Here is a 27,091-nt window from a genome sequence, read left to right as displayed (position 1 = left end):
ATAGTGCTGCAATAAATATACATATGCATGTATCTTTATAATACAATGATTTACATTCCTTTGGGTAGATACCCAGTAATGGGATTGCTGAGACAAATGGCATTTCTGTCTCTAGGTCTTTGAGGAATCACCATGCTGTTTTTCACAATGATTGAACTAATTTAAACTCCCACCAACAATGTAGAAGCATTCCTTTTTCTCCGCAAGCTCGCCAGCATCTGTTGTTTCTTGACTTTTTAATAATCGCCATTTTGACTGGTATGAGATGGTATCTCATTGTGGTTTTGATTTGCCTTTCTCTAATGATCAGTGATGTTGAGCTTTCTTTCATATGTTTTTTGGCCATATGAATGTCTTCTTTTGAGAAGCATCTGTTTGTGTCCTTTGCCCACTTTTTAATGAGGTTGTTTTTTCTTGTAAATTTGTTTAAGTTCCTTGTGGACTCTGGATATTAGACCTCTGTCAGATGGATAGATTGCAAAAAGTTTCTCTCATTGTGAAGGTTGTATGTTCACTATGATGATAGTTTCTTTTGCAGTGGAGAAGCTCTTTAGTTTAATTAGATCCCATTTGTCAATTTTTGCTTTTGTTGCTCTTTTTTTTTTTTTTTTTTTGACATTTTTGTCATGAAATCTTTGCCCGTGACTATGTCCCAAATGGTATTGCCTAGATTTTCTTCTAGGGTTTTTATAGTTTTGGGTTTTACATTTAAGTCTTTAAGCTATCTTGAGTTAATTTTTGTATAAGGTGTAAGGAGGGGGTCCAGTTTTAATCTTTACCTCAGTCTCTCAAGTAGCTGGGATAACAGGCGACTGCCACCACGCCTAGCTAATTTTTGTAATTTTAGTAGAGATGGGGTTTCACAATGTTGGCCGGGCTGGTCCTGAACTTCTGACCTCAAGTGATCCACCCACCTCAGCCTCCCAAAGTGCTGGGATTACAGGTGTGAGCTACTGTGCTCGGCTGAGCCACATGTTCTTGACTGAATTTTGTGAAACTGTGAGAATAATCCTCACGACACCCATCACGTCCCTTGGGAAAAGAAAGCCAAGCAAGAGGCATCTGTGTGGGTGTCAGAGAGGTCCTAGGAAGCCCTGTTTGTGGCCTGGGATACGGCAGGAAGCCTCTCTGAGCCTCAGTCCATCCATCCACTCACTAAGATACTCAGAGCATCTACTGTATATCAGAGACTCTCCGGGCTCTGAGAATACAAGAAAAATGATGACTCCTGCCTTCAGATAGTTACCTCTTGGTAGGGAGAAGGTTAATAAACAGGCAGTTGCACACTATAATGCTGCATAGTGATGAGTGTTTTTGAAGGCAATGAAGCAGGGCTGGGAGGGGCTATTTCGAAATGAGAGTCAGCGAGAACCTCTCTGAGAAAATGACCTTTAAGTCGGATGAAGAGGAGTAAGAAAGCAGGATATACAGAGGCCTAAACGAAGATTATTCCAGCAAGAGAGAACAGCATGTGCAAAGATTCTGAGGCCTAATACTGGAGGGAAATCATAAAGGCAGTGGAGTTGGGGCAAAGAAAGTGAGGAGAGTAAGATCAGAGAAATAAGAGGGACACATGGTCGGTGGCCTTGGAGGCCATGGTGAGGACTTTGGCTTTCCTGCAGGTGACTTAGGAAGTCATGGTGGGTTTTGAGCAGAGGAGTGACAAGTTTTGTCCTTTGTTTAACAGGATCACTCTGGCTTGTCTGTTAAGAATAATCTTAAGATTATGCTTAAAGTGAAAAGCAGGGAAATCAGTTGACAAGCTACTGCAAAAATCCAAGCAAAACATGATGGTGGCTTGCACCAAAATTAGGTTACAATAGAAGTGATGACAAACCCTCAGATTTGGAATACATTTCAAGGTGGAGCAACATGATTTCCTGATGGAGCAGATGTGGGTGGGAGAGAGAGAGAGAAGCTCAGCCTGCCTCCAAGTGTTTTTGTTGGCATAATCAATCAGAAGGATGGAGGCGCCATCAGCAGAGATGAGGAAGGCTAGAGCAGGCAGTTTTAGAGGCTCCACTTTGGACTTGAAAAGTCAGATGTCCATTCCGCCTGCAGATGGGGGTGTGGAGGATGTTGAATGCAAAATTGATATATCTCATTTCATCTTCAAAACAATGTGTGGGTATATGTCACCATGTTGCAAATGAGGAAACAGATGCTCAGTGGATTGAAATTCTATCTTAAATGGCACATCATAAGTGTTAGAACAACATGTGAGTAATGGGATCAGGATTTGAATCCCACTTGACTGGCTTCAGAGCCCATACTCTCCCCCTTCTCCACACTACTCTTGAAGTCTTTGTACGAGCAGAAGGCACAGTCTCAAGAGCTAAGCACCCCCAGGTGTGGAACATTTACTGCATGTGGCACTTTAAAGGGAATGTCTCATTTAATTCATACAACAACCCTACATGTACCATGATTATCCTCTTTTTCAATCATGGAAACTGAGGGACAAAGAGTCTCAGATTTAGTAAATGGTAGATCTAGGATGTGATCCAGGGATCAAGCTTAAGCACTTTGCCGTTCTCCAAAAATAAATGTTTGTCAAATCAAAGAATAGAATGGAATTGACTAAAATCTGGATATTGCTTCTTGGGAAATATTATTCAAAGACAGTGTCACCTTATCTTTGGATCAGTAGATGTTTGTTGCATATAATAGTCACAATCCTGACAGCTGGGACCCAGAAAGTCTTTTATTTCTGGAATGGTGGCTCATGCCTATAATCCCAGTACCTGGGAGACCAAAGCAAGCAGATTGATTGAGGCTAGGATTTCAAGTCTTTTATTCCACAAATATGTCCTGAGTACCTCCTATAAGGCACAGGAGCTACAGAGGTGACTGAGTCACTGAGAAGCTCAAGGTCTAGTGCAGTTGGCAGGGTTATTCTATTCCAAGCACTAATCAGGATACATAAAACGGAGTGATTGCATTGAACATTTCTATTTTTTCTGATCTCTCTTATTTGTGCAAGGCCGCCTCAGAGTATCAATTAGTGAGTTAGATCATTTGCATATTAGAAAAAACTGGCATTACCTTGGCCTATTCTGTGCTCCACATTCTTCCTATGAACTAAGGCATTTATCTTCCCTTTTGATGTCATTCTTGTCTCATGTGTATAGTAGAAGCAAGGAGACAATGTGGTTAATTGTAAATATAAGCTTAAGCTAATATTCAGCAAACATTCCATTTTGCTTTCGTGATGATTAATTTTTAAATGCCAAATTTGCAACAACAACAACAAAAAAGTGCCATTTTCTCATCTTTCCCAGAGTTTGAAGCTGATTTATTCAAGCCTTATGTGATAACACTTCATGTAGGGTACACTTGCCTTATAGAGCCAGCATCACACATGGTGTTTTGTCTAGGAGTATTGGTATATGAATGTGGAGCTATTTTAAAAATCTGTGTAGAGATGGTTTAACAGCAAGTTTACTGATTATCTATTTGAGGGTTTTTGTCTCTGCCTTTCCACAGAAAAGTCTGGACACCTACTGTTTCCTAGTCTTTGCTACAATTTGTATCACAGGCGCTATCTACCTATATTTTGTGCTGCCTGAGACCAAAAACAGAACCTATGCAGAAATCAGCCAGGCATTTTCCAAAAGGAGCAAAGCATACCCACCAGAAGAGAAAATCGACTCGGCTGTCACTGATGGTAAGATAAATGGAAGGCCTGAACAAGTTTCCTCCTCCACGTTGGACAATTATGTCAAAAACAGGATTGTCTACATGGATGATCTCACTTTTCAGGAAACTTAAAATTTACCCATTATTGGGAGGCTTAAATGAATTGAAGCTATGCAAGTCTTTTATATTATTAAATATTTAAAAGTAAACCTGTACTAATCTAACATTGCAACTGTGTTAGCATTATTCACAACTGAATCTCCCAAACCCTTCTGGAAGCTGCAAGGAATCACTCTATGTTTCAGTAGACCCAGCGTTCTTCTATATAGGTTGATGACCTGCCTTCTTCATGACTCAACCCATGATTTCAAAATGAAATTGGGGAAATAGTAGGTTAATGCTTTATCAAAGAAAAATCAATTTGGTCTGATAGGGGACTCAACGGATTAGAGATCACAGACTGAGGTTCTAGTCCCAGCTTTACCACAAGCAGCCTTGACCTGCTCTCAACCTGGGTCCCAGTGCCTCAATGACCCTAGGCTTCCATCCCTGATATAGGCTTTCAGAAGTCAGTGGAAAGATTATTCATAGTGCCTAAGAAATGCCTGTTTCCAATATTTGACCTTGTGGATCTCAGGCTTTGGAGAGCCTAATACCAACACACCAGCCTGCAGATTTTGTCTTTCCCAAACTGTGTTCCAGGAATGGGCTCAAAACTTCAGGGCTGACGCTGTCCTCACCCCAGACTATTAGAGTCCTGTGTGCTCACAGAGAACATGAAGAAGAGCAATGTGTAGAAGACTTAACTTTCTCATAACTGCAGCAGGGACTGAAAATTGACCTCCATCCAAATGAAAAACAATGTTGAGGATGATTCTAAAGCTAAACCTAGGCTTGGTGGGGAAAAAAAAAAAAAACATTGTGATTAATTGGTGATCTCTGCCACAAGTGTGGGGCTCAGAGTGTCAGCACATGTACCTCATGTTTACCAAGTCTAGAAGAGATTTCTCTGAAAAGGTAATGAGCTGTCTTGAAAAATGGGGAGTTCACCATCACTCAAAGTGCTCAAGGGAAGACTGGGTGATTACTCATCTTGACTGTTGCTAAGAAAATCTGTGTCAACTTTGGAGGAAGGTGTTTGGAATAGATATGTTGAAGGGCTCTTCTAACTCTTACATGCTAGGGTTGTTTGAGTAAGATCTACTTACAGCCTGCCATCGTAATGTGTGGCTTGTGGTTTGGGCGATTTCCTATACTTGCTTCTAAAATGAAACAACGTGTCCTAAAGTAAAGTAAAGTGCACTTGAACTAGCACCAGTGTGTTTGAATTTGGTATCTCATAGGAGTGGGGCCAGAGAGGACTTGACTTAGCAATACCACTAGAATCCTTTCGGCCATAATCCCTTGGGTTTGCTCAGATCATTCTTGACCATGGCAGCCTTAGGCAAAATTTGAGTTCAGTTTTCCTTTTCTGTGGAGTATTCTTTCATCACTGGGCCACTCCTTTGGTTAATTGCCAACTCAATGCACCATGCCATCCAGCTTTGGGTTGGCTGAAAAATTTGGACAGTGTTTGTCAAGACGAAGAGAAAGTGAGGTGTGGGTTCCAAAAGTGCCTGAGACCAAAAGAGCCAAAGACAATGTAAAATAAAAGTCTTAGCTTTTTGGTGTTCTCTTTTATTTGGAGACTTGAGAATTTAGGCAATAAATATTTATTAGGTACCTATCATAGACAAGGCACTAGCTACATACTAAAGATGTATCAGTAAGCAAGAAAATATACTGCCCTCACCTGCAAAAGCCCATGTCTACCAGAGAAGATAGAAAATCAAAGCATTAACTGTAAAGTTGTCATCAGTACTGTACTTTATAGTACAGTAAATTGTCATCAATACAGTGATATAGAAACATGCCACAGGGATGACTGGGGTGAGAGGTGAGAATCAGGAAAACCTTCCCAAATAAGTGACAGAAATAGAATGGGGAACACTATGACTGTCAGGCAATAGGCCAGGAATTATTCTTACATGTTATTTTATTTGAAAAGCTCATAGAGCCATTTCTCACTCCATTTTCTACTGCTTATAACAGAATACCTGAAACTTGGTAATTTATAGACAAATAAACTTTTTTTTTTTACTGTTCTGGAGGCTGTAGAGTTCAATGTCAGGGGGACATCTGACGAGTGCCTTCTTACTGGTGGGGCCTCTTGCAGTCCTGAGGCGGCAAAGGGAATCACATGGTGAGGCGGCTAAGTGTGTTCACTGGGGTCTCTCTTCTCTTTATAAAACCACCAGTCCCACTCCCATGATGACCCATTCATTCATTCACTCATTAATCCATTAATTCATGAGGGCTCTCATGACCCAACTACCTTTTAAAGACTCTGCCTCTCAATACTGCCACATTGGGGATTAAATTTCAACATGACTTTTAGAGGGGACATTCAAACCACAGCAGCCACATTAAGGAAATTTTTGAAAAATAAAACAATAAGACACCCATAATCTCATATCCTTCACTCCCCCAACATAAGCAATTTAATTTTTAGACAGCTCTGTCCATTTCTTGCTTATTATTCATCCAGTTGGAATCACAGAATACATGAAACACAATTACAATAATCTTGTCTCTTATCTTCTATTTTTTCCACTTTGTATTAAATCAAATGCATCATCTCAATTCCAAACCCTTTTGTTTATACTCTGATATTTACTCCAGTGAATTCTTCATGTATAAAGTTGTTTTTCACAGCCACACACTTGTACCACAAATCTAGGGGATATTCTTTCTTTTAGTGTCCTTAATATTGTATTAGTTTCTAATATTCACACTTTAACTTTACAAATGAGTAGAATGGAATAGCTGTGTTTCAGTACAGAACTTTTTTCTTATGTTTGCTTGGGCCTTCCTCCTCTCTGTTACCTATGTTGATAATCTAGGATTTGTTGTCTTACATTTTTCCTGATGTTCATATGATATTCAATGAAATAAAATACATGTGACACAAAAAAAGTTGTTCTCCAGATACCCAAATATAATGGGGAGTGGCAAGTCAGAGAGACAGACATTTTCATGAGCTTTGCTTCACAGGCTCTGGTTCTTGGCTGAAAGGTACCAGCCGCTTACAGCACCCTGTATCCATTCACAGACCCTAAAAGAATCTCTAGTCAAATTAACAGGTCTCCTTTCCTAATTCCTGACCAGGAGTTGGGGATTAGGCCCTTGTCTTACTATTTTACATATTCTCTCACCTCCAAGCCATGGAGGTTTATATTTCTTCTTTTCAGGTTCACTAAAAGTAACTCTTCCAGCTGCTAGTTCTGGCTAAGTAAGCACACTCCACCCTATTTCTCCCACTGATCATAACTAGCAACCCTGGGCAGAATCTTAATGAAAACATGTAAGGACTCTGATAAATAAATTATATCAGGCAAATTGAAGAGAGAAATCAAAACCCAAAGGATAGTTAATATGGCAGTGAGTATCTCCTGGCTTATACTCCAGGACAGGGCAGTTTTAGAAACTGTGCAATGGACATGGACTGAAAAAGCTGCAGGAGACATCTCCTGCCTCGATCCCTTCCCAGAGTGACAGGAAAGGGGTGGCCCTTGGGGGAAAAAAATGTGATCAAACTGATGAAAATCAAATATAAAGGAAAAAATCTTGAAAGGCACCTTAGAAAATCAAAGCATTACACAGAGTGGAAAATGATTTGCATGACTTTAGATTTCTCATCAGAAACCAAATAAGCCAGAAGAGACTGGAACAATATCTCAGTATTTTTTTAAACACTGAAAGAACTGTCAATCCAGTTTGAATTTTTTGAAGGCCCATCTGTATGCTATGTACAAGAAGCCCACTGTAAACATAATGATATAGATAGGTTAAAAGTAAAAGAGTGAGAAAATATATAGTATGCAAATGCAAATCAAAAGAAAGCTGGCATATTAATAGTAGAAAAAGTAGATTTTGAAACAAGAGGAATTACCCATGATAAAGAGGAGATTATGTAGTTATAAATGGGTCAATTGAGCTAGAAAGCTCTCAAGTAATTAATATAAAATTTCACCTTAAGAAACTAGAAAAATAAAAGCAAACTATTCAAAAAGCAAACACAGGGAAGAAAATAATAAAGATAAGAATAAAAATATATGAAATCAAAAATGGAAATATATCAAAAACAGGACAAGATAAGAAAATCAATGAAACCAAAAATTGGTTCTTTGGAAAGATCAATACAATTGATAAACCTCTATCCAGGCTAACCAAAAGAGGGAGTATGGAAGAAGTGATGTTGGGGAGATGGAGGGAGAAAAAGAGAGGATAAGAGAGATAGGACACAACTTGCCAAGAGCAGTAATGAAAGAGGCAATATCCCTACAGACCCTGCAGATATTAGAAGGGTAATAAGGAAATGCTGTTAATAACCCTGCCTGTAAATTCAACAACTTTAAATGAAATAGATAAATTTTCAAAAGACACTATCAAAAGTCACTCAAGAAAAAATAGATAACCTGAATAGTCCCATATTCACTTAAATAAGCAGAATTCTTAGCTAAAACTTTCCAACAAAGGAAATTCCAGGTCCAGATGGTTTCAGTGGAAAATTCTACCAAATACTGAGGGAAAATATCTACACAATTTATCCCAGAAAATTCAAAAGGGAGAAATGCTTCCTAACTCATTTTATGAAACTAACACAAACCTGATACCAAAATAATACAAGAAAACAGTACAAGAAAATAAAACTGCAGACCAATATTTGTCATAAACAAAGGCACACAATTTCTTTTTTTAGATATACTTTAAGTTCTGGGGTACATGTGCAGAGCATGCAGGTTTGTTACATAGGTATACACGTGCCATGGTGGTTTGCTGCACCCATCAACCTGTCATCTACATTAGATATTTCTCCTAATGCTCTCCCTCCTCTTGCCCCCCAGCCCCTGACAGGCCCCGGTGTGTGATGTTCCCCTCCCTGTGTCCACGTGTTCTCATCGTTCAATTCGCACTTATGAATAAGAACATGCAGTGTTTCGTTTTCTGTTCCTGTGTTAGTTTGCTGAGATTGATGGATTCCAGCTTCATCCATCCAAAGGCACACAATTCCTTATCAAATATTAGCAACTTAAATCAACAATATAAAAAGGATAATACACCACAACAAGGTGGAGAAATGCAAAACTGTTTCAATATTCCAAAATCAGTCAATTTAATCCCCCATATTAACTGACTGAGGGGAAAAGAACATATGATTATATCAATAGATACAGGGGAAACATTTGATGAAATTCAACATCCCTCTATGTTCAAAACACTTACCAAACCAGGAATTGAAAAAAGCTGCCTTAACCTGAAAAAGAGTATCTACAAAAAAGATACAGCTAGCATCATATTTAGTGGCGCAAAACTAAATGCTTTTCCCCTAAGATCAGGAACAAAGTAAAGATATTTTCTATCACTGCCTCTATTCACTATCATACTGGAAGTTCAAGTCAGTGTAACAAGGTGAGAAAAATAAATAAAAGGTGTACAGATTGAAAAGCAAAACATTAAAAATAAAACTGTTTCTATTCACACACATTATTGTTTACATATTAAATCTCAAAGAATCTACCTGAACTAAAAAGTTAACAAGGTTACAGAATAGAAGTTCAACACACAAATATTCATTGTATTTCTATGTACTACCAATGAACAATTAAAAACTAAAACATAAAAAAGTTGCTCTTCATAATAGTTCCAAAAACAAGAAACACTTGGTTAAATATCTAACAAAACATATTTATGTTCTTTAGTTTTCTGCCGAAAACTACAAAACACTGATGAAATAAGTCAAAGAACGAATAAATGGAAAGGTACACTGTGTTCACTGAATGAATGACTTTACTAAAGTTAAAAGGTCAATCTTCTTCCATTTATCTATAGATTTACCACAATCTCAATCAAAATCCTAAAAGAAATTTTATAGAAATTAACAAGCTTATTCTAAAATGTATACGAATGGCAAAACAGTTTTTTAAACAAAGAATAAAGTTAAAAGACTCATACTACCAGATTTTAAGATTTATTATAATTCTACAGCAATCAGGACACTACAATATTGGTGAAAGTATAGACACAAAGATCAGTGGAATAAAATGGAGCATCCAGAAATAGACCCACACAAAAATGATCAATTGAATTTTGACAAAAGTGCAAAGGCATTATCTTTTCTACAATGGTTCTGAAATAGTTTAAGAAAATAAATTCCAACCTATATCTCACTCCTTAAAAATGAATTCAAAATGAATTCAAAATGAATCATAACCCTAAATATAATATATAAAATTAGAAAAAGTTTAGAAAAAAACTTAGGAGAAATTCTTGTTAAATTTAAGCAAAGACTTTAGGATATAACACCAAAACACAATCCGTAAAAGAAAATTCGGTAAATTATACTTCATTGAAATTTAAAACCTTGTTCTTTGAAAGATACTGGGGGTTTTTGTTGTTGTTGTTGTTTTGAGACGGAGCCTCGCTCTGTCACCCAGGCTGGAGTGCAGTGGTGTGATCTCGGCTCACCACAACTTCTGCCTCCCGGGTTCAAGCGATTCTCCTGCCACAGCCTCCCAAGTAGCTAGGATTACAGGCACGCATCACTGCACCCAGCTGATTGTTGTACTATTAGTGGAAATGGGGTTTCACCATGTTAGCCAGGCTGGTCTTGAATGCCTGACCGCAGGTGGTCTGCACTCCTCAGCCTCCCAAAGTGCTGGGATTACAGGCATGAGCCACCACACCGGGCCAAAAGATACTGTTAAAAGAATGAAAAGACAAGCTAGAGGCTGGGATAAAAATATGTTCACATATTTTTCTCACACACATATTCACCAAAGAACTTGTATCAAAAATACATGAAGAGCATTCAAAACTCAACAATGAGAAAACAACTCAAAAGCTGGGCAAAAGCTATGAACAGGCACAAGGTATACAAATGGCAAATAAGCATGAAGAAAGGTGGTTCATGATTAGTTATTTGGGAAATCAGAATTAAAATTACAATGAGATACCCCAAACCTATTGGAATGGCTAAAATAAAAAATCCTCATAGTACCAAGTGTTGGCAAGAATGTGGAGCAGTGGGAACTCCAATAGATGGCTGGTGGGAATGAAAAACAGAAACAGCCAGTGGAGTAGCGGAGTGGTGATCAAACTATTGTTTCTGTTACTGACTGAAGCTGTACTGGAGAAAACATCTTAGGCGTATTTCCTAATATTGAACTCCTGAGCTGACTGTACCCATCAAGACCTGTATACTTTTTTTTTTTTTTTTTTGAGACAGTCTCGCTCTGTTGCCCAGGCTGGAGCGCAATGGTGCAATCTTGGCTCACTGCCAGCTCCACCTCCCAGGTTCACGCCATTCTGCCTCAGCCTCCCGAGTTGCTGGGACTACAGTCACCTGCCACCACACCTGGCTCATTTTTTGTATTTTTAGTAGAGACGGGGTTTCACTGTGTTAGCCAGGATGGTCTCGATCTCCTGACCTTGTGATCCACCCGCCTCAGCCTCCCAAAGTGCTGGGATTACAGGCGTGAGCCACCGCACCCGGCCCAAGACCTGTATACTTTTCACCTGCCCCCATCCCACACACACTCACAAGGGCTAGACCATCCCTGGATGGAGGAACAGAGACTGTGTCAATGCTGTGGCAAGCAATTCCCAGGACAAAGAAAATAATAATCGTGACAGGGACTTCCTCCTTGACCAAACTCTAGTCCAGCTCCTCTGAGCACTCTTCCCCACTAGGCCTTGGCCTTGGCCAGCAGCCCCAGTGTTAGCGAGAATTCTGCTAAGCCAGTTTAGTGAAAACTCCCTGCCCCTGGATCATAACCAAAGTTCTCTCAGTAATTTTCCATCCACTGACTCCCTCACCCTGCTCCTTACTATAAATCCCCAGCTGGCCATGTTGTAATCAGAGTTGAGTAGTTGAGTTCAAGCTGTCTCTGCTATTGCAATAGTCTTGACAGCTACTGCAATAGTTTTGAATAAAGTTCCCCTTACCTGTTTCAGTCTGTCCAGTGAAATTTTTCTTCGACAATACTCACAGCTCTATACTTTATCCAAACAAAAACTTGAGCCAGAAGATTAGTCCTCCTTGCTTGGGGGAGGAGTGAGTAAAAAGGGCAGAAGTTCCTGTTTAACAGATCCAGGAAGAAATAAGAGAAGGACATAATGGTTGGCCCCATACAGCGTGTCAGATGGAGATGAAAGTCTTGCAAAGGACACCCGCTCAGCATGGCTAGGGTCATCCATGATCCAGCATCCATCTCTGGAGTGCAGACAATAAAAGGAACTGAAGATGCTGGGCCTCCGACAAGGAGGTGACTAGTGAACCTATAATCCTCAACCCCAATTTGTCTTACAGTTTGGGAAACTATAAGTAATGTAGCACTGGAAGGCAGTCACTCAAAATAGTGCCTAGCCACGTACTCACTGGTCAATCCAAGAATGCGGCACAATTGCCCTGCCAAACACCAGCAAACAGGAGGGAGAGACAAAGCCAGTGATTGGTCGAGCGTGGCCTCTGGCAGCAGGGATTGTCTGCTGCTCTTGCAGAACAGGATGGAGTCACCCATGGCTTCCAGAGAGATTAGGGGGCTGAGATTATGAAGACTCAAGTTTGGTAGGGCAAAAAATCTCCCTGCTTTTTATTGTTTAATAAGACTGAGAATTAGGAGAGTTGCATGGAGAGTTAGGAGTGTTCCCTTATAATGAAGTCCCATTCATTTAGCAAAAGGACTCGGAGTGGACATTACATGAACAGAAAATGTTTCTAAAACACGTTTTAAACATTTACAGTAACGAGGACACTCATACAAATGTGACTATGTGAGTGGATGTGTTTGTGCATGTATGTTAAGCATATGAAACATTCCTCTTCTATTATTGCATATGTTGACCCATTCTGGGCTGGATCAGTGGTGCTCATCTAGAAAAATGAAGAACTGCTTCAGGAGGGCAGGAGTCTTGTCTGTTTGATTCTCCACTGTATTCAGCCAACATAGTACCTGGCACATACGTAGAAGGTGCCTGACAAACATTGATTGAATGAATGAGTTAATGAATGGGTAGTATGTCAGGCAGCATCATGGCCCCTTCAAAGATGTCCAGGGCGTAATCCTAAGAACCTTCGAGTATGTTAACTTACAGGGCAAATGGGGCTTGGCTGATGTGATTAAAGTAAGGATCTTGAGTTTGGGTCATTAACATGGATGACTGGGTAAACCCAATGTCCTCATAAGGACACAAAGGTCCTTATAAAAGGGAGGTGGCAGAGTCAGAGTCAGAAAGGAAGTGATACTAGAAGAAGAGATGAGAGAGAGAGAAAAAGCTTTGAAGATGCTGCACTGCTGGCCTTGAAGACGGAGGAAGGGGTCATGAGCCAAGGATAGCAGGCAGCTTGTAGAAGCTGGAAAAGGAAAAGAAATGTATTATCCCCTAAAGATTCCAAGGTGTTGCGTCTCTATGAACACTTTGATTTTAGGATTTTTGATCCCCAGAACTGTAAGATAATAAATTTTTGTTGTTTTAAGCCACTAAGAGGGTGTATGTGCGTGTCATCTTTTTTTTTTTTAATTTTTAACTTTTTGTGTTGAAATACTTTCACACTTACAGAAAACTTATGAAAAGAGAAAATCACCCAGATTTCCATTTTTTCAGCTACATTGAAGTATAATCAACTGAGTCACAAGGGCTAGACATTTAAGATGTAGAACTCGTATATCTGAAATTGCATACATCTAAGATGTAGAACTCAATGTTTTGATATTAGTGTATGTTATGAAACCATCACCACAATCAAGCTAATTAACATATCATCACCTCATATATTTACCATTTTCCTTTCTTTTTATGTGTGGTGAGAACACTTAAAATCTACCCTCTTGGCAAATTTCAGGTATACAGTACCTGAAACTGTAGTCACCATGCTGTTCATGAGATCTCCAGAACTTATTCATGCTGCATAACTGAAACTTTGTACCCTTTGACTATCATCTTTCCATTTCTCCCCTTCCCTCATCTCCTGAAAACCACCGTTCTCCTCTCTGTCGAGCCATAAGTTTTTAGAAATTAGTTACAGCAGCAGCAGAAAACTATTACAGACAGCCTAGAGCAGTTGTCACCAGAGCAGGTAATGAGTGAGCAGAGCACAAGATGCTTTATTGTGATGTGAGAAGAAAATGTTAGAAATTCTATTTATTTATTTATTTATTTATTTATGTTTTGAGACAGGGTCTTGCTCTGTTACCCAGGCTGGAGTGCAGTGGTGCAATTTCAGCTCACTGCAGCCTCTGCCTTCCAGGCTCAAGTGATCCTTCTGCCTCAGCCTCCTGAGTAGCTGGGATTACAGGCGTGTGCCACCATGCCCTGCTAATTTTTGTATTTTTAGTAGAGATGGAGTTTCACCATATTGGCCAGGCTGGTCTCAAACTCCTGACCTCAAGTGATCCACCTGCCTCGGCCTCCCAAAATGCTGGGATTACAGGCGTGAACTACCGTGCCCGGCCTCATTTTTTATTTTAAAGTAAATATTATTGGATTTTATTTTACATGATTCAAACACTGTCCTAACCCAGACTAGCCATTACCTTGCTTAGACACCTTGGCTGCTGCTCTTTATAGACATTTTGAAGGACTTCAAAACTCTGAAGGATTCTCTTCCTTCAGAATCCCAAGATGGCTGACTTTTAATCCCACACATGTAACACCTTTTACTTTCTTTCTAGTCCATCGTAGGAACCAGAAAATTTGCCTTTGTTGGAGGGAGGAACAAATGAAGCATGCAAATGTAGTGACAGGCTCACTGGCCACCCTCCTTAATCCATGAAACTGAAGGCCACACCCTAATGGCACAGGCCAGGGAACTTTAAGGATCTTGGGTCTGGACTTCATGGAGCAGAGCTTCTGTAACAGCTGTGATCTGCCTACCTCTGCCCTGTGCTTGTGACAGTCAAAACTTCTGTCTAGTTTAAGCTACTCTTACTTGGGTTTCCCTTACTCATGAATAAACCTAAACTCAATCCATACAGGTTATGACAGGAAAGGGCACAAGGCAAATGAGCATATGTGAAGTCAACCCAATTCTTTAGACACTTGACAAGTTGTATCTGTGGGGCGCAGGTGCCTCCAGGTTAAAGGAGCATGGATTCCTAGTCTTGGATTCTCTAGTCACAGCAGCTTTGCTGGAGTTCTGGTGCTTTCCCTGGTGCTGGCGTGGGCTTTCCACCTAGCAGTGCTCATTTATCTTCAAGTTTGCATAAATATTTTCACACTATTGTGTATGATGCTGGAGACAACCCATGAAGTAAATATCATTGGGTTATTTTCTGTGATTCAAACCCTCTTCTTCCAGTTTCCAATCCAGTCAAGTTTAGTGTTCCTATCACTACACCACAGGACCTCTCTGTCTCCAGAGTGATGACTCTGATCTGTTTCCCTACCTGCATGTACCACATCCATTTGTTAATCCCTTTCACCGTGGCACTTTGACATCTAGTAACCTTGTGGTCTTGGTGGACTGTGCCCCCCAGTACATGCCTACGTGTAATCCTCTACTGCATTGTCTCTTAGCCGTGCAACTTTCTTTTACCACTGAGACATCAGAAAATGCGATACAAGCAGAAGTTGATAAACACCTTTGCTCTAGCGCTTTCTCTCAGAATGCTGATGTCATCACATGAGGAAGCCCAATCTAGCCTTCTTGAGCATGAAAGACCACATAAAGGGAGAGCCCAGGTGTCTCCACTGTCCCATCTAAGCTCAGATCCAAGTGACCCTCCAGTCAAATACAAGTGAGCCCAGGAGGAAGTAACAGAAGAAGAGAAGAACACAATCAATTCACAGAACCATGACAAATAATAAATTATTGTTGCTTTAAGCCACCAACTTTTGGCATGATTTGTTAAACAGCAATAGATGGCTACTACAGACCCACTGTTTCTGGCCATGTTTTTCTCACCATTCAGTGAGTTTTTTAGCACTTCTTGGATCCCCAAACAAGACCAGAATTAATATTCTCTGGATTAATGGTTAATTCATTCATCTACCAGACGTTTTTTGAGCATTTACTTTATGCTTGTGCTAGGTAATTGGAATATAAAAATAGCTGAAACAAATACCTACCTTCAAGAAGTTGAGAAAACGGTGGGTAAGACAAACCACTGATAGCCAGAATGAGTCTAGTGTTTCCTCTGTGTAGAATGTCCTTCTCCTCCTCTTTACTTGGATAACTTCTATCCATTTCTTTTTCATTTTTGCGATAGAGTCTCACTCTGTTGCCCAGGCTGCAGTGCAGTGGCACAATCTTGGCTCACTGCAACCTCCGCCTCTCAGGTTCAAGTGATTCTCCTGCCTCAGCCTCCCAAGTAGTTGAGATTACAGGCATGTGCCACCACGCCTGGATCTTTTTTATATTTTTATTTTTTACTTTTTTATTTTTATTTTTACTTTTTTTGTATTTTTAGTAGAGATGGGGTTTCACCTTTTTGGCCAGGCTGGTCTTGAATTCCTGGCTTCAAGTGATCCGCCTGCCTCAGCCTTTCAAAGTGCTGGGATTACAGGTGTGAGCCACATCACCTGGCCCATTCATTCTTAATTACTATACTGAGGCACCCTTGCCTCTAGAATTCTTTCTCTGACTCCCCAGTCTGTGCTAGATTCTTTCCTTTTGACTTCCATAGAAGCCTGTGTTCACTTTTATTGATGGATTTATCACTGCTTTAGGATTGTTGTGATTATTTTTCACTTGCACATCTCCCATGATAGACTCTGGGATCCTTAACTACACTGGATTTTTCTCAGGGTTCCACTTTTCTGGCACCTCATAAGTGCTCCTTACATGTTTACTGAACAAGTGAATACCATCATAAATATATAAAGACAGTGTGATGGGTGCCTTGTGAAGGGAATGAATGTGGCTCCAGGTGACCAGGGCAGGTGCAGATGCAGATGTGAGCTGCATCTCCAGTGAGGATTAGGATTTCATCAAACTGCGAAGAGGGAAAAAAGAAATACAAGACCAAGGGCTGAAGACATGGGAGTGAACAAGTAAATGGAATATTCAGAGAATAGCAAACTGTTGGTATGGACAAGTGTGGTGGCTATGAGAGTAAAAATGAGAGATGAAACTGGTTGATGGTTTTGGTCTAGACTCTGAAAAGCCATGAGTATCACACCAACACCACTTCCTAAATATTTCTGCAACCCGCCTGCCCCACATTTTCCATATATGGCTGAACATAGGTCTATGCAGAAAAAACTCAGTTCTGATACTGCCTCTTACTTGAATAAGTGTTGAGGCTCTGGGAGTTCAGATCATTATAATCAGCCTTCTCATTTTGCTTTCACTAAACATTCATTAGTTGGTTATGAAACCGAAAGAACAGAGGTCACACTGAGTGACAGGGACTCAGCAGCTGCTCACAGTGTAAGATATTTGCTATAATTTACACTAAGATGTGAATGTAATTATCCTTATCAAAATCACTTCCCCTGGCAAATTTGTACATTAAGTCGAGTAAATTTCCTCTCATTAAATCACAGCATTTGGGGACTGCAGTTTGTCTCAGCCAAGAACTAGAGCTTGGAAGTAATAAAGGCAAAGAAAAAAAAACTTGGGTTCTCAGCAGGAAGTGTGGGTGGTGAGGAGAGAGGCAGTATTTCAGAGTGTGTCGAAAGCCCAAACCTCTAGCAGTTCCATGACTATGTGTCTCTTGAATTTAGAGCAGTCTTTAAAATGTGGCACTTCTCAGCTACCTACGCATTTGGCAAATTGAGCATGTTGCATCTAGATGCAAGACCTAGATGCAGAAAGGACATCTAAAGACAGATATTTTTAGTGATGAGAGCAGGTATGTTAGAAAGGGCTTATAGTTTCAAACCATGAGGAAAAAAAAAACCATGTTTATGCTGGAACTATGTTAAGTATTTTCACACATATAATCTTCTTTGGTTTTCACAACAAGACTGCAGGATAGGATATTCACACTCTCGTAATGCCCATTTCTTTTTCGTCTTGGAATTTAACACAATTCTAATTAAATAACTTTAAGTGGAAGTTGGGAACACTGGATATGTCATTTCCGGCTAAATCTCCAGGAGTTGCCGCAGTTTCTACACATAGTAAGTGCTAAATAAAGTGCAGCTGAATGAATAAACTAATTCAAGAATAAGATAATTTTTAAAAATCAGGGATTGTTGAGAGATATAGGAACTAACTTTAAAAGTGCTGAAAATCACCAGGCCAATAAAATTTGGCTGAAACCGAGTTGCATGTAATAACACACTCAATAAATGAATGTTTATTACTTAGGACTCTTTCAGTTACCAGTGACATAATCTGGACTCACAGTGGCTTTAACATAAAAGAAGGAAGTTTCTTATTTGCTTAACTAGGATGTCTTGTAAGGCTAATGTACAGCAGGGTCGTGTCTTGTCTGGCTTCAGGGACTCAAATAACATCTTTCAAAATTTCAACTCTGCCTCCTTTATTTTTTCCTTCTGCTTTTCTCTGCTTGGTTTTATTCTTCAGTTTCTCAAGATGGCAGCCTCCATATCCTCAGCCTTGTGTCTTCTCAGCTTGGCCACCTCAGTGAGGAAAAAACTTCTCCCTCCCAATGTATCAGTTATCTATTGCTGAGGAACAAAATATCCCCAAAACTTAGTGGCTTGAAAAAACAACCTTTTCTTTCCTTACAATTCTGTGCATCAGCAATTCAGGCTCAGCTGGGCAATCCTGTGGATCCCTGTGGTGTCTCCTGAATTTAATCAGTCATTTGTGGCCAGGTGGTGTCAGCTGGAGGTGATTGGTCTGAAATGGCTTTATTCACATGTCAGGGGACTCAACTGGGATGGCTAGAATGGCTGGGATGTCTCTCCCTCTTTCTCTTCTCTCAATATGGTCCCTAGACCAAGTGTTACCATCTCCAAAAGGCCCCAGCCTGACTTCTGACAAAGCAGCAGTGTTAGAAAGGAGAGCAGGAATAGAACCTGCAAGGCCTCTCAAGGCTGAGAACTCAGAACTCATACAACATCTCTTCAACTGATCAAACCAAGTCATGGGACCAGCCCGAATTTAAGGAGAGGGGAAGTAGAATTCAGCTGCTGATGAGAGGCCCCCAAAGTCACATCCCAAAGGGGCATGCAGGATGAGGAGTTACTACGGCCAGCTTTGCAAACTGTCTACCACCCCCAATGTCCAGACTTCAATCTCACGAAGATTTGTATTGGCCCTATTCAGGTCATTTGTGTATCCCTGAGTCCATCCCAGTGGCCCAGGAGGGTTAGTTACTCTGATTGGCCAGCTTGGTCATGTGCTCAGCCCAGAAGTGGTGGACAGGGGAGAGGGCAAGAAGTAGAATAATCTCATGGACAACTCTTTCAGAGCCACCTAGAATCAGGGAGGGAATCTCCCGCAAACCAGAAAAGGTTGGAAAAGTTTGTTTGGAAGACAAAATTATCGCTAGTGTGGTTCAAAGCAGGCTCTGTTCATCATAAGGGGATGATGATCAGCGGTGAGAGCCTAAAGATAAAGTTCAGGGTGTCAAAGGGCATTGCCCACTGGCTCTTCCAGGATGAAAATGCCCCAGCTTACAGGCTCAACCTGTCCGATCTCTCCTTCCTTTGGAAATGAACGCATAACTCTCCAAGCCAACTGCCAGAAATGGCAAATACTTATGTCAGTTAACCCATGTGCCTTTTTCTCATTCCATAATCCCTCAGCAGCTTTCTGATTATAACTTGGCTTCCAGCAAACTGGTTAGGCCAATTTGAACACTGACTTTTCTTAATGATATTATTTTTGCAGCAAAAAATAGTAAATGCTCATGCCTGGCTCATATATCAGTCTCTCGTGAGACTAGTAGGTGTGATTCATTTCCCAGTCCAACTAATTATCAGATACTAAGGAAGATTTCATCTTGAAGGCTAAAAGACACACCATGGTGAATTTACCAAAATCTCATCCCTTAAAGGGTCTCCCTGAGGCCTGGCTGGAGATGCCTGAGCTCATGCTGCACCTGCCTCTAGGTATTGTCCCCACTTCATCTCAGAGGAAATTAAGGATAAGAAAAATGACTTGCCCACAGTCACAGCTGGCAACCATAAAGCAGAAAGAGGCTCTTCACCACTCATTCAATACAATCCATTCATCACAGAACACTTAACTGCGGCTCTACTGTGCACTCGGTAATGTTCTTGGTGTTGGACATATGGTGGTAAAGAAGACAGAAAATGCCCAGCCTTCTATGAGGCCGACATTCAAGTGGAGAAACATGGGAAATAATCAAATAAATAAATAGACCACCAAATAGGTCAAATGGTGATCAGTGCAATGCCAACAATTAGAACATGGTGATGTGCTAGAAGTGTCTGGATTGTGACTTTAGATTGGATGGCCAGAGAAGAATAATATAAGAATAGCATCAAAATGTTACTCGTGGGCTTCAGATGCCCACCTATAAAATAGGTTACCTGGACAAAATGATTTTTGCATGCATCTGTCTAGACCGGAGACCTGACTTAATATATCACATGAATTTAAAAAAAAAAAAAAAAAAAAGAAAACTTGTTGATGGCGGCTAGATTAGGGTTGTATAGGTTGGGATAAGTTAAAACCATTGATAGTAATAGCAATATCCATAATTTATTCGGGACTCTGCTAAGTGCCTAAAATGAATTATCTCTAATTCTCACAACATCCCTGCCAGTGCAGGTATTGGTCTCACTATTTAACCAGTGAGGAAACTGGATTCACTGAGGTTAAATAACTTATCCCAAGAGAGGCTGGGAGAAGGTATGTCATGGTGGGTCCTGCAGGCCAGGCTGAAGGGTCGTCTGGAATGTGCTAAGCTGTTTGCTTCTTCTCTCCAGCCTTTCCACGATTCTTCCTCTTGTGCCCGGGCCATTCTGCTCCCTTCTCTCCACCCCAGTACACACAAGAGACTAGAGTCAGGCGCCCTGTGGTCCACAGAGTATTTCTGTTTGAATGGAAAAGACAGTGGGCTACCCATGCCCAACCCTGTTCGCTCCAATCCTCACTAACTAGGTGCTTTCCTGGCTTCAGAGCAACACTAACATTCCCATGACCCCAAGCAACCAAGGCAGCTGGGCTGGGGACAACAGGATATGATACCCAGGGACATCTGATCCACACACTCTGCTCCCACCAGGAAACTTCCAGGCTGGGATTATGTGTCCACTTTTGTCCATTTGTATAATTAAAAATCGAGTCTGACATCTGTGACCTGCTCAAGATTTCCTAGAGCCTACCTACTCTAAACCTTAGTTTAATGTACATTCTACCAAGCCACATCATGTCGAGAAAATGAACAGATTTTCCCAACTAGGGCAAATTAGAATCATTCTTTTCCATTGCATTAGGGGGCTTCCAAGAAAGGCCAGTTGACTCAAACACAAATGTTGCCCATTTCCAGGGCTGCAGCGAAAATCCTGATGTCTGATTCAAGAAAGAATTGATGCCTCCCAGGTACAGTCCAAGCCAGAGTCATTGTGTTACACCTTCTTTTGTGCCTTCTTTTGTGTGAATGGTGCCCCTAGAGTTGTGCAGGGCAGCTGTGACCCCAAGTCCACATAGGACAGAGGAGAGAGATTCCTAAGCCAAAAGACAGTGTTCTTTCTGGTTCACACTGCTGCTCACTTTGGAAGCATGTTGCAAAAGGGAGAGACAACCTTTCTCAAAGACTGGATCTATGAGGCATCATCCTGCATGTAGGCAATCTTTATCTGTGGGTGCAAGATGCTGGTGGAAGAATTCCAAAGTCTCTCTTTTAAATGTGGAACCATACTAATAACAGGTTAAATAATTTATCCCAAGAGGCTGGAAGAAGGCTGGTCCCAGTAATAGTTATTACTACTATTATTACTATAAATATAATAATTATTATTACTGATAATTCCAGGGACTGAGGAATTGCTAGCCAAGCCCATCCCCTCAACAAGAGGTCACCACCCAATGGCCCCTAAAGGCTGACTGCTTCTCACTGTGGCCGACGCAGGCAGAGTACACCAAAAGCAAAACCCGCACTTTCAAGTTCCAGTGAGATCAAAGGCAACGTAATGACAGGCATAGAGTGTGTGATTAATTACCTAGGGTACCAGGGTGAACTGGGGCTGGCCCCAGGGGAGAAGAACCTCATCAAAATGGAAACAAGTTTTCTGAGAAGAGGCCTGGCCAGTGGAAAAGGGGGCTTGTGCACAGCTGCTAGGAAAAGAATGAGCACAAGTCCCAGAAGTCAGGTCCCTGCTCCAGCCAAGACACCGTGACAGCCCTGCCTGCTCCTGGCCAAGGATAGAGCTGTGGAGCCAGCCACCCAGCCCAGAGATGGCAATGGGGCTTCCACGATGGCAGTGTTATCTATGGCTCCATCATGACTTAGAGCCAATCCAGCTGCAAGGTGGCAAGACATGGTGAGATTTCAGGAAAGAGCAAATAAACAGGCCTGGGGCCGACTATTTCAGGGGGCTCGCTGAAACCATGTCGTCCACCTTCACTTGCTGGGACAAGGAGGCTATGTTCTAATTCCATTCTAGAGCCCTGAGAGTCACAAGAAACACGCATTTGACCAGCCTCAACTGCATCTCTCCTTAGAGAAACCGTCCTTGGCCACTGACAGCTGGCCAAGGATTTGGGAGATCTTGAATTCTAGCCAAATCTTCCATCAAGCCTAAGGTCCACATGGGGTAAGCTGGCCCGTGTATCTCAACAAATCAGTCAGATTCCTGCAAATCAGTTACTTGAGCTTGCAGAGTCCAAGTAAGTGGCTTCTCAGCAATGCCATTCAGTTGGTAAGTATCCATCACACACTGATGCTATGCACTGGAAATGCAAAAGGCAAGAGGCCTGGCCCAGCTATGGAACAGCTCAGTTCAGCAGAGGAGAGAGCTGATAAACAGACAGGAAGAGTCTGTGGCAAGTCTCAACATAAACCATGGAAGCTCAAACAAGAGGCATCTGGCCTAGGATTAGCAGGGAATATGGGGGAGATCAGGGGGTAGCTTCCTGGAGGAAGAGACATTTCAGCTGAACTTTGAAGAAGCATAGGGATCTATGAGATAAACAAGGAAGAAAGGGCATTCTAGAAGAAATAAAATGAGCAGGGGCATGGGAGATGTGACACAGCATGGTGTGTGCCAGGGACATGGTGTTTCAATGTGGCCACAGCCCTGAGTGAGGACCATAGCAAGTGACAAAGGACAGAGGGGTGCACCTGAAGTTGATCCCTTGTGGAAGTGTCAGCCCCTCTTTTCCATAGTCATGGCATCTCCTCCATCCACATGCCAGCCAGCTGGATGGCCACTATGTCTGGGATTACTTTTAAGAAACAGGGTCCATTTTCTGTACCCAGACCCCAAACCATGTGAACACCTGAACAACCAAAAGGCAGGTGTCAGTCAGCTGGAAAAGTGGGCTGAGAAGGGGACTCAGGAGGAAATCGATGAGTTTGGTATCTTTCAGTCTTCAAGAGTCTTAAAAGACAACCAGATGCTCCTCTGGTCAGTTCAAGCGTCCTCTGGAGAAGCTATTTTGAGTTCAAGCATATCCCCCTTGAGTGACTGTCACAGGCGCTGAGAGCCAGGCAGCAGAAAGCCATTTTTCCAGCCTAAAGAAACATTATGCAGGGATTCGAAAGCTGATGTTTCCCAGGTTGCTGTGAAGCTAGGCACTCTATATTGTGCTCCCCAACTACCCCCACTTCTCCCCTCCCACCCCCCATGCACACAGCCTTTATTCCAAGGGGAGGGCACCTTCTCCAGTGCCCTCTCGAGTGGAGCCAAATGCCGAGACCAGCTCAGTCGTGGAGACCCTAACCCAGCAGCGCTAGAGGAATTAAAGACATACACAGAAATATCGCATGTGGAGTGGGAAATCAGGGGTCTCACAGCCTTCAGAGCTGACAGCCCCAAACAGAGATTTACCCACATATTTACTGACAGCAAGCCAGTGATAAGCATTATTTCTATAGGTTGTAGATTAACCAAAAGTATTCCTTACGGGAAACAAAGGGATGGCGCTGGCTAGTTATCTGCAGCATGAACACATTCTTAAGGCACAGATCGCTCATGCTGTTGTTTGTTGTTTAAGAACGCCTTAAGCGGTTTTCCCTGTGTGGACCAAGTGTTCCTTGACCTCATTCCGGTAAACCGACAACCCTCAGTGTGGGTGTCAAGGCCATCACGAGCATGTCACAGTGCTGCAGAGATTTTGTTTATGGCCAGTTTGGGGGCCAGTTGATGGCCAGATGTTGGGGCCTGTTCCCAACAGCCAAACATGCAGGTGGAAAGAATTTACTGAGTGTTGACTGCTCCCAGCCTCAGGCTAACACCTTCTCTGCATTCTCTCCTTTGAAGTACAGCACAGAAGAGCAATCCCTGGAGCCAGAGAGCCTAGGTTCAAGTCCAGGCTCCACCGCGTACTTGCTGTGGGACTCTGGTCAGGTTACTTAACCTGCCCTGCCTCAGCATTCTTCACCTGTGAAATGGGGAAAATAGTAAGAACTACTTCTAGAATTATAGTGAGAACATTAGTTGCTACATGGAAAACCCCCAGAACAGTGCCCAGCAGTTAATAAGCACACAATAACTGTTGGCTATTGCCATTACTATTCATCCACAGAGTAGTTATGGAAGATAGAGTGGATGCTTCTTTATCAAGATCAAAGGGGGCTTTTTTTTTTTTTTTGAGACCCAAAAAAAAAAAAACTGACACCCTGCCACGCAGGCTGAAGTGCAGTGGTGTGGGCTCACTACAACCTCCATCTTCCAGGTTCAAGCGAGTCTTGTGCCTCAGCCTCCTGAGTAGGTAAGACTACAAGCACCTGCCACCATGTCTGGCTGATTTTTTTGTATTTCTAGTAGAGATGGGGTTTCACCATGCTGCCCAGGGTGGTCTCAAACACCTGAGTTCAGGTGATCCACCCGCCTCAGCCTCTCAAAGTGCTGGGATTACAGGCATGAGCCACCTCAGGGTTACACTTCCTTGATGAGTTTAATTCAGAAGTGACCAGGAGGTTTTGCTTAGCCAATGAAACACGGATGGGCATGATGTGTGTTGCGTCTGAGCAGAGGCTTTTCGAGCCAGCTCATGGCTCACCACCTTTCTGTGGTCCTTCTGCTATGAAATCAGCAGCGTCCCATGGAGAGGTTGACCCATCAGCCTGGGTTCTGGAGTGAAGCACCACTGGCTACACTGCAGCATGAGCAAGAAAGTAAAGCTTTGCTCTTGTAAACCACTGAGATTCAGGGATTGTGTGTCACGTGGCCTAACTCAGCCTAGCCCAGCTGACTCAGTCAGTGGGAGACACAGGCAGGAGATCTGCAGGCAGGCAGAGGGCGAGGCCAGGGCAACTCTACTTCAGGCAGAGTCTCTTTCAGGGGCCACATTTACCCTGGGGCCCCATCATCTCCTCTTTTTGTCCCTCTGGCTCTAGGGAGGATAGAAGCCTCCTGCTGTCCCTAACAACAGGGCTGTCCCCACCCCTGTTAGCCCTCTCAGCTCTTCCAACTACTTCCCCCTGTTAAAGTCTGTCTTTTGAACTTCCAAGCCTGGGTTCTGCTGTCATGAGTGGACTCTACCCTAACAAAGTGGCGAAGCTGGAATTAGAAACCGCATCAAACTACCTCAAAGCCCAAGCAATTCTCTCCTGTCCGTCCTGCTGCAACTCTTAAAGACTGTAGTACTGATGTGGCAGATGGGAGGATTAAAGAAGAGTGATTCCAACACAATAATAGGAAAAAATGCAGCATTTGGCCAAAGACAGGGTATAGCCTCAAAATCCTAGTGAGAGGAGAGGAGGGGAGCAGCATCACAGTAGGCAGGCAGGTAACTTGCCTGGCATGTGGTGGGGAGTCAGCAAATGGGAATAAATCAGTGGCCTATAAAGAGGGTCCTACCCCTCACCATCCTCCCAGAACAGAAGGTGCTTTCCACAGCTCACAGCTGCTCTGCTCAGCTGAACAGCCCATGGGTGAAGGAAGTGAGGAACAAAAGTCAAAGAGAAAGGCAGATGAGTTGAGGGCCATTTAAAGAAGTTGTGAACAGTAAACCAATCCCCGATGAACTCTACATGTGTGTTGACCTCTCTCAACCTAGACCTGCTGGCACTACCCTGGAACCATAAAAGTTCATGGCTCCTGAGTCCACTCAGCAAATCCCTATTCACCCAGGAACATTCATCACCTTTCTTCCAAAAGCTTTCATGACACCAGGTAGAGCTATTTTCTTCTCCTCATACACAGAGTTTCTAGTAATTTAAAATTGTATTTTTATCATCTGTTCATGTATCTTGCTCTCCTTATAACTATGAACTTCTTGAGAAGAACATGCATGGGTAAAACACCTTCAGATCACTTTGCAGAGCACCAATGGTTAAATTAAAAAGTGCTTGATTCATATTTTGTTGGAAAACAGGGAGGGTAAGAAATGAATAGATATAACCTTTAGACAACTTCATCTAAGCTTTATCAAAACAAAAACACAATCTATCTTGGTGGTTATTGTATCAGAGGATCTAACATATCCCCTAGCACATAGGAGGTGTTTAATAAGTATATCCTTCATTCATTTATCCAACAATTCTTTATTGAGAGCCTACTGCATCCGCTGGGTTCTAGGCACTGAGGACACCATAATTAAAGGACAATGAAGAACTCAGTTCCTCTTAGTGCTGACATTCTATGGGGTAGGCAGACCACAGACACATAATATCAAGTGATAGCAAGTGCTACTGAAAATACTTACAGTAAGAGGTCAGAGTGTGATAGAGCATGTCTCCATAGCTGTCAACGAAGGTTTCCTCAATCTCTCCTGGTGGATAGTGGACTACTCTTTTAGTGGCAAAGAGATTTCAGGCTGCGATGGGATCCTGGCTTTGCTGTGTACTGGCTTTGGGACCTTAAGAAAGTGACATAAATTCTTTGAGCCTCAGTTTCTCATCTGTAAAATGGGAAGAATATTGCCTATGTTAAGCATTGATGTGAGGATTTAAATAAATAATTCATTTAGCACAGTTCTTGGTAGATAAATGACAATGCATACTGCTAGAGGATGTAGTAAAAATACAGGCACAAAGTGCCGTATATCATCACCATCAAAATCATCATCATCACAGTAACAACCTCAAGCTCATATTGTGTTCAGGCTGTTTAAGAATTTCCCATGAACTCACATTTAATCTTCAAACAACCCAACTGTTATTAGCCTTATTTAATAGATGAGAAAACAGAGAGAATTAGACAGACTGAAACCTACAAAGGCTAAGTGGTTTGCCAAGGACAAATAGCAAGATAGTGCCAAAGTCAGGCCCAGGTCCAAACCTTCCAATTCCCAGGCCAATACACTTGCCAAGCAAGTTTCATCTCCTCTGACACCATATATCTATCAAGAAAATGG

At 41.9% G+C, this 27,091-nt stretch overlaps 1 protein-coding gene across 18 annotated transcripts in view; it reads left to right on the top strand.

Moving 5' to 3' along the window:
• The window catches only part of SLC2A9 (solute carrier family 2 member 9), a 279,004-nt gene that overhangs the window by 219,869 nt on the left and 32,044 nt on the right, over nucleotides 1-27,091 (top strand). For 7 of the 18 annotated variants that reach the window (XM_063809393.1, XM_063809394.1, XM_016951330.4 and 4 more), the window contains one exon: nucleotides 3,487-4,953. The exons of 8 other annotated variants lie outside the window; for them this stretch is intronic. In XM_063809393.1, coding sequence (XP_063665463.1) covers nucleotides 3,487-3,771 — 285 coding nt within the window. In that variant the 3' untranslated portion in view covers nucleotides 3,772-4,953. Of the gene's footprint in view, nucleotides 1-3,486; nucleotides 4,954-27,091 lie in introns of those variants that run through there. 3 more of the 18 variants (XM_063809386.1, XM_063809392.1, XM_063809390.1) reach the window with 1 other exon arrangement.

Source organism: Pan troglodytes, chromosome 3 (assembly GCF_028858775.2).
Source record: "Pan troglodytes isolate AG18354 chromosome 3, NHGRI_mPanTro3-v2.0_pri, whole genome shotgun sequence".
Classification (NCBI taxonomy): Eukaryota; Metazoa; Chordata; class Mammalia; order Primates; family Hominidae; genus Pan; species Pan troglodytes.
Note: the sequence above shows the minus strand (reverse complement) of the source record. Positions and strands in the feature narration are given on the sequence as shown.